This window comes from Periophthalmus magnuspinnatus, chromosome 14, assembly GCF_009829125.3.
Source record: "Periophthalmus magnuspinnatus isolate fPerMag1 chromosome 14, fPerMag1.2.pri, whole genome shotgun sequence".
Classification (NCBI taxonomy): Eukaryota; Metazoa; Chordata; class Actinopteri; order Gobiiformes; family Gobiidae; genus Periophthalmus; species Periophthalmus magnuspinnatus.
The window spans coordinates 5,474,633-5,489,810 of NC_047139.1; the positions used below are offsets into that span (position 1 = coordinate 5,474,633).

A 15,178-nucleotide genomic window follows, 5' to 3' on the forward strand; every position below is an offset into this window, starting at 1 on the left:
TATTCTCATTTTGTTTATTTTTGATTTCGTGAAGACCAGTTCCATGACGACGTCACAGAACGCACGTGTCACACATCTCCATGGAAACGCGTGATGTCACAAAGAACTGTAGTGGAACTACAAAAACTGTAGTGGAATTTACACTTCACACAGCGGCTCATTCTCACTCAGACTGTCCACCGAGACAGACGTGTTTTACCCTCAAAGCAAATAAATCCATTTTCATATACAAAAAACAGCCACGAGCGCTCCAATGGCCACATTCGAAGAGCTGAGAAAGGAGCAGATGTTGTTTGATGCTTTGCTCAACGTGGCCGGCGTACAATTCCCGGCACACAAGCTGGTCCTGTGTAGCTGCAGCACGTACTTCAAAGCTCTGTTCACCAACTGGTCCAGCCCTGACCGCCAGGATTTTGACATCTCTGATGTGTCAGCTGATATTATGGAGATCATCCTGGACTACTGCTACACTCAGGTGGTCCATATCACCCCGGAAAACATCCAGGCGCTCTTTATCGCTGCTGACTTCTTAGGTGTTAGCGGGATTACCCAAGCCTGCTGTCAGGTCATGAAAGAGCAACTGTCCCCCAGTAACTGCATCGCTGTCTGGGGCCTCACAAACCAGTACCACTACCCCGAGCTGAAGAAACAAGTGTTCTCATACATCTTGAAGCACTTTGAAGATGTGGTGTCCAGCTCTGAAGAGTTCCTCCATCTCTCCAGGGAAGACCTCTGTTCCATCATTGACGAAGATCAGTTGAACGTGAAGGAGGAGAGCACCGTGTTTGAGGCGGTCCTCAGATGGGTCTCACACGCTCCTCAGGAAAGGATTACACACTTGGCCAATCTTCTGACAAAAGTCCGTCTGGCTCTGGTCCCCCTCGACTACTTTTTTCAGCAGGTTCAGGGAAATAACCTGCTCCAGAACAATCGTGAATGTATGGTCGTGGTGATCAGGATCATAAGTGTGATGTTGGATGCCCGAGTTAGGGAATCCAATGTCTCCCTGTCCTCCCGTCTAGCCCGTCCCAGGCTGCCCCAAGCGCTCCTTCTATCCATTGGCGGTTGGAGCGGAGCAAATCCAGTCAACAACATCGAAGTATATGACAACCATGCCAACAGGTGGGTGGCCGTGGCTAATAATGACAGGACACCACGGGCCTATCACGGTACAGTGTTCCTTAACGGATGTGTGTACTTGATTGGAGGGTTCGACGGCGTTGTACGGTTCAACACTACCCACAAGTACGACCTGGCCAATCACACGTGGCAAGAAGTAGCGCCCATGCATTCACCGAGGTGCTATGTCAGCGTGGCTTTGCTGGATGGTTTGATCTACGCCATGGGTGGGCACAATGGAGACGTGAGGCTGGAGACGGTCGAACGATACTCTCCAGAGACCAACCAGTGGACGATGATTTCTCCTATGAACGAACAGAGGAGCGACGCCAACAGCACAGCGTACGACGGGAAGATCTACATCTGTGGAGGCTTTAATGGCGAGCAGGTTCTGGACACAGCTGAGTGCTACAACCCGCTCACCGATCAGTGGACCATGATCTCAAACATGACCAACAGACGCAGTGGGGTCAGTGTCATCGCCTACGCCAACGAAATCTACGCTGTCGGTGGCTTTTCTGGGATGGCCCGTTTGAACACCATGGAGGCTTATAACCCCAGGACCAATACATGGCGCCCCCTACCTGACCTGCTGTACGGGCGCAGCAACTTCAGCATTGGGGTTGTTGACGAGCGGCTGTACGTTGTGGGCGGGTTCAACGGCTCCACCACCATTAACCGTGTGGAATGTTTTGATGTGAAAACCGGAGTGTGGTCGGAGGTGCAGAACATGGAGATCTCTCGTTCTGCCCTGAGCTGCTCCGTGGCGTACGACCTTCCCAACATGGCCGACTACGCCGCACCCCGCCCCGCTCTTCCTGATGACGATCCCACCGTGGAGTAGTCCCTCACTCCTTTAAATAAAAGCATCCATTAACTGCAAAAAAAAGTGTTCAGTTTTGTCGTTGTCTCGGGTATTTAGTATTAAACTTTCATAATTTTACATTTTGTTCTCTGTAAACTGTAGTATTGATATAAATGGCAAGCAACAGATATATTTTGAAACTATTTAATTATACTTTTGACACGAGGTGATTTTAGATTTTATTGGGCAAGCACTGCTCGCCGTGATTGCCCTGACCACACACCACTGCTTCTTGCGTATCCGTTCATCATTTTTGCATTACAGGCAAATTGAAATCTGTTTGTGTCCTCGCTAAACTAATTCAACCAGTATGTAGTTACAGAGACAGCTATTCATTTAAAACATGTTCTTTATTTTAATAGAAAGCTTGAGAAATTGAGTGATAGAATTACCACTCTACTGGGAAATGGTGAGATGATTCCTTTGAAAAAAACAAATCAGGCAAAATAGAGAAAATGAAAGTTTAACTAAGAAACATCGCCTCTCTGGTCAAGTGCAATCTCGTCGTAGATTGGACGGTATTGTAATTTTAGAAAGTCTACAAATGTTGAACTTTACGATTATTTGTTCGGGAATGGCTCTACAAACTTGACATATTAATCTTACGGCTTCTATCACATCATCGGGGTGAAGAGTTGCACCGTTTTCCAAAGATAGTGACAAGAAAAAGAAAAGAAAAATCAAAACAAGCCTGAAAAGTTTTGGCGTCTCATCTTTGTCAAGTCGACACAATTCAGTCTTTTGATATGGCACTTATCTGGACGACTAAAGACAGACATCTGAGGTTATAAAGTTGGGGAAAAGCTTTATGAAAATGTGACTATTTACCATTTTGTTTCCAGATATAAACTGTAAACCTGCGTCATGTGAACTCGAACTATTAAACAATGTTCTGATGTAGATTATAGTGGGAAAAGTTGAGCCGAGAAGAGGCAGTAATATCTGAAAAATGTCCTGGTAATGCTCCAGATCAGAGAATCAACCTGACATAACCAGGACCTTAGACGTAGATAAGTGTATTTTTTTCACTGCTGGTGTGTCCTTGGGCAAGACACTATCTACATTTTGCTTCGACAATCTGGTACAACTGATGGTAGCAGATCCATAGGCAGTCGTGGAAAGTAACAAAGTACAAGTAGTAAAGTTTTGTATTTAATTTGAGTTTTTAAGTATCTGTACTTTACTTAAGATTTTACAGTGGATATTTTTTACTTTTACTTCACTACATTTGAGAGCAGTGTCTGTACTTTCTACTCCACTACATTTGTGAACTCGGACTGAAAAGTAAAAAGTACTTTTCATAGGATTTGAGGAGTTATTTTTTACCATGTTCGTGGAAACATCCTGACGTTTTAGTTCAAGCTTCGGCTTTGAGCGAAACACAAATAAACACACAAAAATCGTAAGAAAAAAGACGAAGAATATGACTGATATGAGCACGTTTAACACTTTAAGAAACAAATACTTTCACTTTTTACTCTTAAAGTACATTTAAATACTTTTACTTGAGTAGATTTTTTCATCTAAAACTTTTACTTTTACTTTTTACCTCTGCATCTGTACTTTTACTTAACAAAATTGAGCACTTCGTCCGCCGCTGTTCACTGATATAACATTCACGTATTGACACAAAGGTCGCGGTGCAGCTTCACCAATCCATACTGTTGTTGTGTTCTTGGGCAAGACACTTCACACGGCTCGCCTCCGGTCTTTGTACCCACGTGTGTGAAGACGTGTGAATAGTCTCTAGATAAAGCTCTTTGTTTGGACTCACCATCTCCTTTTGACAAGATTGGACTCATTATAATCGTTTTTGCTTGATTTTAGATTTCATTGTGCGTCTTATTTCTACAGACCTGTGTGTGTTTGAGTGGCGTGTGTGTGTGTGTGTATGTGTATGTGTGTGTGTGTGTGTGTTCTTCCTGGAGACTTTTTTCCTCCACTGTACAAACACATCCATTACAGGTTAGTTGGAGTTGTAGCTGAGGACTGGAGCCTGTACTTCTCTTCTGGTTTGATCCAAAAGCTTTTCAATTTAACTGTGAAAAATGAGAATCATGTGAGCTTCAGTAGTTTTTTTTATCTATCAAATATCTCATTCTTCGATCTGAAAAAACACAAAAAACGTGATTAGCATGTACCAGCGTCAAGCTATTTTCTATTGTAAAGCAGAAAAATCGTTTTGAATCCCTAGTTTTGGTTGTTCTGGGCTATTAGATGTCACATAATTGTATTTTTTGCGTGCAATTTTCCGTGCTTTTTCACAGTTTATGAACGCGCGTTGTGTTCTGCGTCCTGATTGGCTAAGGGACGTCCTGCGCCTTCTGTACTTATTTTATTAACAATGAATATTTTTAATCATATTACGCTGGATACATTATTTATTTTCTTCATAATAACATTGGTTCCTACTTATTGTTGCAGTACGGCGCATTTGAGGAGCGCACCGATACAAACGTAAGAGTGAACGCGCACGAGATGAGTGAGTCGTCGAATAAAGACGCGCTGTAACTGTCCTAGTCTGTCGGTCTGTTTGAGCAAAGACATGGACACGGACGTCTTGAGGGAAGGTAGAAGCTCCGCGGCTGTAGGGGGCGCCATTACGGAATAAATGAATCTTCAGTTCGTCACGTAAAGAAGGAGGGAAATAACGATGAGAGCAGGAAAAAGGGTTGTAAACATCGTGCGGCTGGAGTCTGCTTTAGCTTTGTGGATCAGTGGCTGCAGGAAAAAGGAACATTACGGGACATTACAGCAGACGAAGAGGCGTGGTCAGAGGAAGAGGAGGGGTCAGTGTGAAATACGAGTCGCTATTAATCATTTCTTATGTGTCCAACCTCGTAAACTGAACAGTACAATTAAATTTGTTACAGTATTTCTAAAAGTCGTCATTCTACGTAAGTTTAGTTCTATAATACTGTGTTTATTTTTTAAAATCGACGAAGGTTTGAACTTTGAGAGAGTTTAAACGAGAGAGAAATGTGAGAAAATGTAGTGTGTAGAGTATAAAGTGTGTGGTGAGGGGTTTTACAGACAAAAACATATAGAATAACAGTAAAAAGTGAAGTTTTCTACTTCACTTTTTACTGTTTATCGCGAGTTATTAACCCCCACGATAAACGAGGGACCACTGTACACAAATAGATTTTCTGATGGAGCTTCTATCACTTGCTTATTTCAAGATGTTCACAGATGTTCTTGCTTTTTCTGGAACATAAAAAAACTAAACTCATAAAAATAAAAAAAAATTAAAATAAAAATAATAAATAAATAATAAATAAAAAAATAAACTCATAAAAATAAAAAAATAAAAATAAATAATAAATGATAAATAAATACATAATAAATAAAAAAATAAAATAAACTCATATATTTTTTATTGCTTGAAAAACATGGATTGTTATTGTGAGGAGGGTCACATTTCCACATTTCCACAGATCTAACCTGTAAATTAGCAAGTTGCCCGTTACCCGATTGTGGCCTGGAGATAGACACGTTTAATGGCATGCTGTGGAGCTTTCCAGGCGAAGCAATAACATCTCCATGGAAACAGAAGCAAAAAAAAAAAAAACAAGAGATCTCCGTCAAAACTATGGCACTTCAGACATGCTCAGACTGACACGGCGGATTAGGCATTGTGCACTTTTCACATCAGCCGTCTTCAACATCAATTAGCACACCTCCGACTTGTCCCTCTCCTCCTCCTCCTCCTCCTCTCCTCCTCCTCCTCCTCCTCTTCCTCCCTCCCTTGTGTTTTGGAGATTTCAGGTGCAGGGGAACGTGCGGCTCCCTCCTTAAAAGCATGTGAGCTGCCAAGCCTGGAGACGGTTATGTAATAAAGCTTGTGGAGGGTTGGCAGAGGAGCTGAGAAGCGTTTTCTCTCTCTCCGTCCCTCCCTCCCTCCCTCCCTCCTTCCTTCCCTCTCTCTGTCTGCCTGTCACAGCTCTCCTCTCCTCATGGGGGATTGATTTTAGAGGCAAACAGGGGGGCAGATCCCACTCAGTCTTAGCCAAGCAAAGGATCAATGGTGTAGCGCAATTGTTTGGGCTTCAAGCTGATGCATTGCTTTACATGGCTCGGATAAACACGAAATCCCACACGAAAAAACAAAAAAAAAAGAAAAAGACTATTCACCGAGTTTTCTTTAAGGGCAAATCCAAAGAATCAATTGAGAAAGCAAAAGCGACTGAGTTAAAATACTGATTTAATGGAAGCGATATTGAATCAAATGAGATAAAACTGTTATTATAAAGCACTTTTTGATTGTGTGGCTAATAGAGATCACATTGAACCTTTGACCGTGCACAGGACAACGTCTTCGTGTCAGGATTTGGGTTTTTTTGTGCGTTCTGTGCCTTTTTCCCCCCTCCCTTCTGTGTTTAAGCCTGGAGCTGGGGGCGGAGACTCCGGCACCGATCAATCAAGTCTTCACCTGTGAGTACAAAAGGACTGAGGACCCGACGCTCAGGGCCACATCGTCTTGTCACCTTCTAGTATTTTCTTGTCATTTTCCGGTTTATTTGTTCGTGTATTCACCGTGATCCCGCTCCCTGGAACCACTCTGCTCCTCCGTCTCCGACCCAGCTCTCCACGAACACCTCAGCCTCTGACCCTGCGACCCACGACCTGCTCCAAGACGACACCGCTCCCAACTGTCTGCTCTGTCTTGGTATAACGGAATAGATAACGAAAGGAAATGTCTCCTGGATGCTTACCTGGACAGGTGTTCTGGACATGTCCCACCGGGAGGAGGCCCCAGGGAAGACCCAGGACACGCTGAAGGGACTGTCTCTCTCTCGCCTGGGAACGCCTTGGGGTCCCACCGGAGGAGCTGGAGGATGTATCTGGGGTGAGGGAAGTCTGGAAGTCCCTCCTTCGACTGCTGCCACCATGTCCCAGTCCTGGATAAATGGAAAAAAATTGAAAAAAAAATGAAATTGGGCAGAATTGTAGAGTCTTGATGAGTTGTTCAGGCACATCCCACCAGGAGGAGGCCCGGGAGACGCTAGAGGGACTTTCGGCTGGCCTGGGAACGCTTCTGGGGATGTCTGGGAGTCCCTGATTAGACAGCTGCGTCTATAACCTGCTCCCGGATGGACGGATGTCTATGGGACGCCTGGATAAATCCGTATTGAAATTTTCCGTACAGCATTTACACTCACCACTCGCTCAGGCCAAACTCAGACCGAGCCCTTCAGGTTTGTTTTTGTTTTGTCAAATGAGAAGTGAACAAGGTCATAGGTCATTTGTTATGTAGAAGTGAATCACACCTCAGATAACACTCACTCGCTGATCCAGAGCGGTGATTTTCAGTCAGTTTGTGTCGTCTTAGTTTAGGTTTTTTTCCTGTTTTTGCCAAATTTGATTCCTCCCAGACGCCAGAAACGTCAATCAACCATAAAAAAAGAGGTTATTAACCGCGCTGTGACTGATTCTGAAAACTAGTGCACTTTAAATGGTTTGCAGTGGTAACTTTCAGAGACTTTTGCTAACAACAACTAGCATGCTAACCACACTCTTCATGATTATCGGGCAATAAAACACGTCAGACTTATTTCAACGTCAATATTTCTGTATTGTATATTCACCACAATGAGTTTATAAGCATTTTTACAACTTTCTGAGAGTTTTGCTAACAACAACTAGCATGCTAACCGCACTCTTCATGATTATCGGGCAATAAAACACGTCAGACTTATTTCAGCGTCAATATTTCTGTACTGTATATTCACCACAATGAGTTTATAAGCATTTTTGCAACTTTCTGAGAGTTTTGCTAACAACAACTAGCATGCTAACCGCACTCTTCATGATTATCGGGCAATAAAACACGTCAGACTTATTTCAGCGTCAATATTTCTGTACTGTATATTCACCACAATGAGTTTATAAGCATTTACACAACTTTCTGAGAATTTTGCTAACAACAACTAGCATGCTAACCGCACACTTCATGATAATCGGGCAATAAAACACACAACAGGCTTATTTCAACGTCAATATTTCTGTACTGTATATTCACCACAATGAGTTTATAAGCATTTTTACAACTTTCTGAGAGTTTTGCTAACAACAACTAGCATGCTAACCGCACTCTTCATGATTATCGGGCAATGAAACACGTCAGACTTATTTCAACGTCAATATTTCTGTACTGTATATTCACCACAATGAGTTTATAAGCGTTTACACAACTTTCTGAGAATTTTGCTAACAACAACTAGCATGCTAACCGCACACTTCATGATAATCGGGCAATAAAACACACAACAGGCTTATTTCAACGTCAATATTTCTGTACTGTATATTCACCACAATGAGTTTATAAGCATTTTTACAACTTTCTGAGAGTTTTGCTAACAACAACTAGCATGCTAACCACACTCTTCATGATTATCGGGCAATAAAACACGTCAGACTTATTTCAGCGTCAATATTTCTGTACTGTATATTCACCACAATGAGTTTATAAGCATTTACACAACTTTCTGAGAATTTTGCTAACAACAACTAGCATGCTAACCGCACACTTCATGATAATCGGGCAATAAAACACACAACAGGCTTATTTCAACGTCAATATTTCTGTACTGTATATTCACCACAATGAGTTTATAAGCATTTTTACAACTTTCTGAGAGTTTTGCTAACAACAACTAGCATGCTAACCGCACTCTTCATGATTATCGGGCAATGAAACACGTCAGACTTATTTCAACGTCAATATTTCTGTACTGTATATTCACCACAATGAGTTTATAAGCGTTTACACAACTTTCTGAGAATTTTGCTAACAACAACTAGCATGCTAACCGCACACTTCATGATAATCGGGCAATAAAACACACAACAGGCTTATTTCAACGTCAATATTTCTGTACTGTATATTCACCACAATGAGTTTATAAGCATTTTTACAACTTTCTGAGAGTTTTGCTAACAACAACTAGCATGCTAACCACACTCTTCATGATTATCGGGCAATAAAACACGTCAGACTTATTTCAGCGTCAATATTTCTGTACTGTATATTCACCACAATGAGTTTATAAGCATTTTTACAACTTTCTGAGAGTTTTGCTAACAACAACTAGCATGCTAACCGCACTCTTCATGATTATCGGGCAATAAAACACGTCAGACTTATTTCAGCGTCAATATTTCTGTACTGTATATTCACCACAATGAGTTTATAAGCATTTACACAACTTTCTGAGAATTTTGCTAACAACAACTAGCATGCTAACCGCACACTTCATGATAATCGGGCAATAAAACACACAACAGGCTTATTTCAACGTCAATATTTCTGTACTGTATATTCACCACATTGAGTTTATAAGCATTTTACAACTTTCTGAGAGTTTTGCTAACAACAACTAGCATGCTAACCGCACTCTTCATGATTATCGGGCAATGAAACACGTCAGACTTATTTCAACGTCAATATTTCTGTACTGTATATTCACCACAATGAGTTTATAAGCGTTTACACAACTTTCTGAGAGTTTTGCTAACAACAACTAGCATGCTAACCGCACTCTTCATGATAATCAGGCAATAAAACACACAACAGGCTTATTTCGACTTCAATATATCTGTACTGTATATTCACCACAATGAGTTTATAAGCATTTTCACAACTTTCTGAGAGTTTTGCTAACAACAACTAGCATGCTAACCGCACTCTTCATGATTATCGGGCAATAAAACACGTCAGACTTATTTCAGCGTCAATATTTCTGTACTGTATATTCACCACAATGAGTTTATAAGCATTTTTACAACTTTCTGAGAGTTTTGCTAACAACAACTAGCATGCTAACCGCACTATTCATGATTATCGGGCAATAAAACACGTCAGACTTATTTCAGCGTCAATATTTCTGTACTGTATATTCACCACAATGAGTTTATAAGCATTTTTACAACTTTCTGAGAGATTTGCTAACAACAACTAGCATGCTAACCGCACTCTTCATGATTATCGGGCAATAAAACACGTCAGACTTATTTCAACGTCAATATTTCTGTACTGTATATTCACCACACTGACGTTATAAGCATTTTCACAACTTTCAGAGAGTAATGCTAATAACTAGTATGCTAAAAGTTCACTTCCTGATTATCCGACCGTAAAATTATGTATAATTAGATGCGGACGGCACACAGTTGACTTATTTTGACCTCATACCATATTTCTGTGCTGTACTTTGCTCAAATACATGGAAACGAATCGAGCGCAGGGCTTTTAAGGTCAGTGCTCACCTTTTGTCGCGGACGTCCATTGCTTCAGGTTTTAGCCGTGGCCTTTTTCCAAACCTTACAGTGTCGGCGTGAACTGAGAACGGTGAAAAATACTGGAAATTCCACAGGTTACAGAGTCAACAAACGGAGACACTTTAGGCCGCCGTTCCCCTGCGCCAAATGCCCAGTTCTGCTGCAGCCAAGATTATGAGAAAGCCATGAATATAAATGTGGTATTTTTGAAATGTGGAGATAGAGTTGCATTTCCAGAGCAGAAGTGTTCCGCGTGTCCATGCTCCGGCCTCGTGCCCGTCAGCAGACATTTTGGATTCTCAATTATGGCGCAATCATGTATCTCCAAGACGCACCAACCCGCCATTTGACTCGGGCTGGGGAATTAAAGTGTGATACCTTTTTTTTTTTTTTAAGATTTAAAGTAAAAAAAAAAAAAAAGATCATATATTCTAGAAAAAAGTACATAAATATTGAAATATATTTACTGTCTTCCAATATAGATGGCTTGATAAATATATAAATATAAATACATAAATACTGAATAAAGTAATATAATTGCTGTTAAATACACCGTAGCTTCAGACATCTTCACGATCTTAAAAATGTGGGAAAAAAACAAAAAAACTAGTTCCTCACTTACCTAATTATTCACCACAATGAGTTTATAAGCATTTACACAACTTTCAGAGAGTTTTTCTAACAACAACTAGCATGCTAACCGCACACTCCTAGATAATTGGGCAATAAAACACACAGCAAACTTATTTCGACCTCAATATATCTGTACTGTGTATTCACCACAATGAATTTAGAAGCGTTTTCACAACTTTCAGAGAGTTTTGCTAACAACAGCTAGCATGCTAACCGCACACTTGATGTTAATTGTGCAATAAAACACACATCAGCCTTAATCTGACCTAATATATCTGTACTGTATAGTCACCACAATCAGTTTATCAGCATTTTCACAACTTTCTGAGAGTTTCGCTAACAACAGCTAGCATGCTAACCGCACACTTCTTGATAATTGGGCAACAAAACACACATCAGACATATTTTGACAACATATCTGTACTGTATATTCACCACAATCAGTTTATAAGTGTTTACACAACGTTCAGACAGTTTTGCTGACAACAACTAGCATGCTAACCACACACTTCATGATAATTAGGCAATAAAACACCCAGCAAACTTATTTCAACCTAATATATCTGTACTGTATATTCACCACAATGAGTTTATAAGGGTTTTCACAACTTTTTGAGAATTTTGCTAACAACAACTAGCATGCTAACCGCGCATTTCATAATAATCGGGCAATAAAACACACAGCAAACTTATTTTGACAATATTTCCGTACTGTATGAAGCAAATGCTGCTCAAATATATGGGAAAAATCCTGCACAGGACCATTTATTTCAACTTTATTTAAAAAAATCAGCGTATTCATAACAATATATTTTACTCGTCCTCGTCGTAGCGCAACAAAACATCGCACACCAAACTAGCCCACAGTATTTTAGCGGCCGCAGATTAGATGAGATTTCTAGTAGCTCCTTTTGCTCATTTCTTCTTTCTGCTTCTGTCCACTCTCTCCGAACTCCCCCAATTACCCACTGGAAGACTCTGCAGATTACTTTGGCCAGGTATCAGGATCCGTGATTTGTTTTGCTGCCGTCAATTGAAATGAATAAATGAATAGGTAAAAAGCAGGGAAAGGCCAATTGAGAGAGAAAGAGAGAAAGAAGATGATTACTTAGTGGCTTGTACTCACAGGAGACAAAGCTTTACCCTTCATTTATTTATGTATAGGAGCTGGGCGCGCTTTGCTTTCCATTTAAATGTTGATGGAGGATTCGTCTCGTGTATGTGGAAATGCTAAGGACGCGCTTCAAACATGCTGCGTTTTTAGAAAAGGGCTCGGAAGGTCATGCATTTTTACTGTTATGAAATAAAATGGCTGGGTTCCTCATGTTGCATTCGTGATCAGCTCTCCAGTCGACTTCGAAATGGCTGTGGGTTAAATTCTCTGCCTGATCACCCACCCTCATTCATTCTCGTTCATTTTTCTCAACAACTTTCAGAAAAAAAAAAAATTATATTAAAAGTTTGAACACGTGCTAGACCGATCATTGTATTTAAAATATATTTCTGAAACGTTATAAACCTCTAAGTTATTGAAGTATTTACTGAATCTTGCATTTTTAAATGTACTTTTTGGCTTAAAACGATCACATTATGGATATTAGTTAGCACAGACATGGGCAAACTACGGCCCAGGGGCCACACACGGCCCCTTGGGTTTATTAATCCGGCCCGTCAAACGTGACCAAATGATATTAAAATAGGTAAGAGTAAACCTTGATCAGTTTATAACAAGTTGTTGATCTTTTGGCACTTGATAAAACTGAATGTGAGTTTTTCTGCTGTGTTTATTTAACTGAAATTTAATGCATTTGGAAAATAATTTGTACAATGAGCCGTGTATATTCAGGCTTTTCTACATGTTACAGGACAAATTTCTAATGTTATATACACACACATATATATATCCTGGCCCCGCCCCTCTGTCAAATTTTTGAACGCACTGTGGCCCGTGTGTTAAAAAGTTTGCCCACTCCTGAGTTAGCGCGTAGCTGGTTAGCATGTAGCTGGTTAGCATGTAGCTGGTTAGCATGTAGCTGGTTAGCCTCCGCGATGCTTTTGAGCTCTAAATATTTGATTGTTTTGAAAAGTCAATGGGAAAAATTACCTCTGGACCCGGAGTAGGCTGTCACTGTTGTTCTCCATTCTAAAGATGCACTATGTAACTTTTCTTGTTGGGGGTTGGACATGACCCACTTGTCTCCATGGAGATGTTATTCCTTTGTTTGGAACTGAGTTTGAATGCACACATGGAAAGAACCTTTAGATGCGATCTGAATGTTCCACAGTATTACGTCATTTAAATTAACAAAACAAAAACAAAAAACCTTAATAACAGGCTCTTTTTACCATAGATATGACTTGTAATTTGACCTGGCAGCATTTTTCCATAGAGATAATTAAAAATATATTGCCAGACTGTGTAATATTCCAGACAACGCAATACAATCTCCATGGAGACAAGCAGGTGGCGCCCTCACAAACAGAAAAGTTACATCTTTAAAATTAAACGAATGCACCACAGCGATAAGAACCAATGTGAGAAGTGAATTATGGAACTTTCCAACGTGAAACTAAAATAAATATGTCCTATTACACCACGATTAACACAAACTGAGCACATTATAGACTATTAAAGCTCATCTAGACTTTTTTTGTGTGTTTTTTTAGCCATAAAAATCATGTTAAAGGAAGTATCAGCCTGTACTTTTGCCTTTTTTCACACAACTACCTCCATTTTACACCTGTTTCCATCCTTATTTTTCCTTTGACGCATCGAATAATTGTGTAATACCCGTTTAAATAGAAGAAAAATATAAAAACGAACGTACTTTTGAGTCACTTTTATGCAAGCAAACGATGAAAAAACTATGTGACCAGCATCGGAAACACTTTGAATTACATATTTGAACAATAATCGATATTTATAGAAGAGATTATGCAGATTGTACTTAGGGTTAGGTTTTTACAGCCCGTACTATAAAAAAAAAAATCATGAAACCACCACTACTATTCATTGTTAAAGTAGTCGACAGGTCCAGTTTATCTCTGCGTTTTCTGGACCTAATACGCAATAAAACGTGTGCAGTCTCTACGAGGAAACGCGCCCATATAACTGGATTTTATTGGATTTTATTGGATTTAACAATGAGCGGTGTTTACATCAACTTGACATTTGACCTGGATTTGAACCCGCCGCGTTTCATTCTAACCTGTTTGGACAATAGTCTCATTTTCCCCAAAGGCCTGTGCTGTTCTGCATCACATTTCCACAAATTACTGAGGCAAAAACATCCCCATAAGATCAGCGCAACAACCTCGAATACTCGCACGCAAATCCTCCCTCTTCTATTCAAAAACACGGTCCCTTGCGGAGGATGAGAGCGTTTTCTCCGCGTGGGAATTGACTCGCTAAAAACATGACCTTGACCAAAGAAGAAGAAGGTTATAGCCCGCGAGGAGGGACGGAACGATACTGAGGATTTAGATAAAGACAAATGCTCAGAAGTAGTAGAAGTAAACATCCTCAAGAACACGACTACGAACATTTTACTGGAAACTGAAAGTACATTTTACGGTACGAAGTTCTTTTAACTAGCGCTGCTTTGTTTATCCCTGGAGAAATTTAAAGGTACGGTATCCAACTTAACCGCGGGATTACATGAAAACAGAAAGTTAAAACCGTACTTTAAAACAGGGGTGTCAAACTCGCGGCCCAGGGGCTAATTACGGCCCGCGAGATGATATTTTGTGGCCCGCAGGATGATGAAGTTTAGTGTTAGTCTGGCGCCGTGTACTCCCGTCGCAAAAGATTCAACAAATAACAGTGTTTATCCATAAAATCCATAAGAATGTGCATGTTTCGTCACGTATGTTAAACAGCGATGACTTTTAAGAAGATTTTAACAAAGCTTTTTTTTTTTTTTGTGGAATACCCAGACTCTGCCTCCTGCGGCGCCCAGATAATTTGAGTTTGAGACCCCTGCTTTAAGATATTCCCATAAAGATAGACAAGTTTATGCCGAACTGTGGAAGATCAGAGTCAAAGGAACACGATTTCCATGGAAACAAGCACACTCACGGTAAGGATGCATGTTTTTTTCAGAGCAATAAAAATTTAATGAAAAAACATGGCTTTATTTTTTTGGGTTTAAAAACTTGAGCGGTTGAAATAGAAGAAAATATAAAAATGAAACAGGAGGGTTTGGTCAGGTCGATTACAGCCAGTGTCCAGTGGGAATGAACTTGGAAATCTAACCAGAAAACACTGGTTTTATTTAACCT

The 15,178-nt window shown here is 40.4% G+C and overlaps 1 protein-coding gene across 1 annotated transcript; it reads left to right on the forward strand.

Moving 5' to 3' along the window:
* Positions 1–253: 253 nt before the first annotated feature.
* On the forward strand, positions 254–1,963 carry LOC117381594 (kelch-like protein 10). Its single transcript, XM_033978579.1, has one exon. The coding sequence runs from the start codon at positions 254–256 to the stop codon at positions 1,961–1,963; it is 1,710 nt and encodes a 569-aa protein (XP_033834470.1).
* The last annotated feature ends 13,215 nt before the right edge of the window (positions 1,964–15,178 follow it).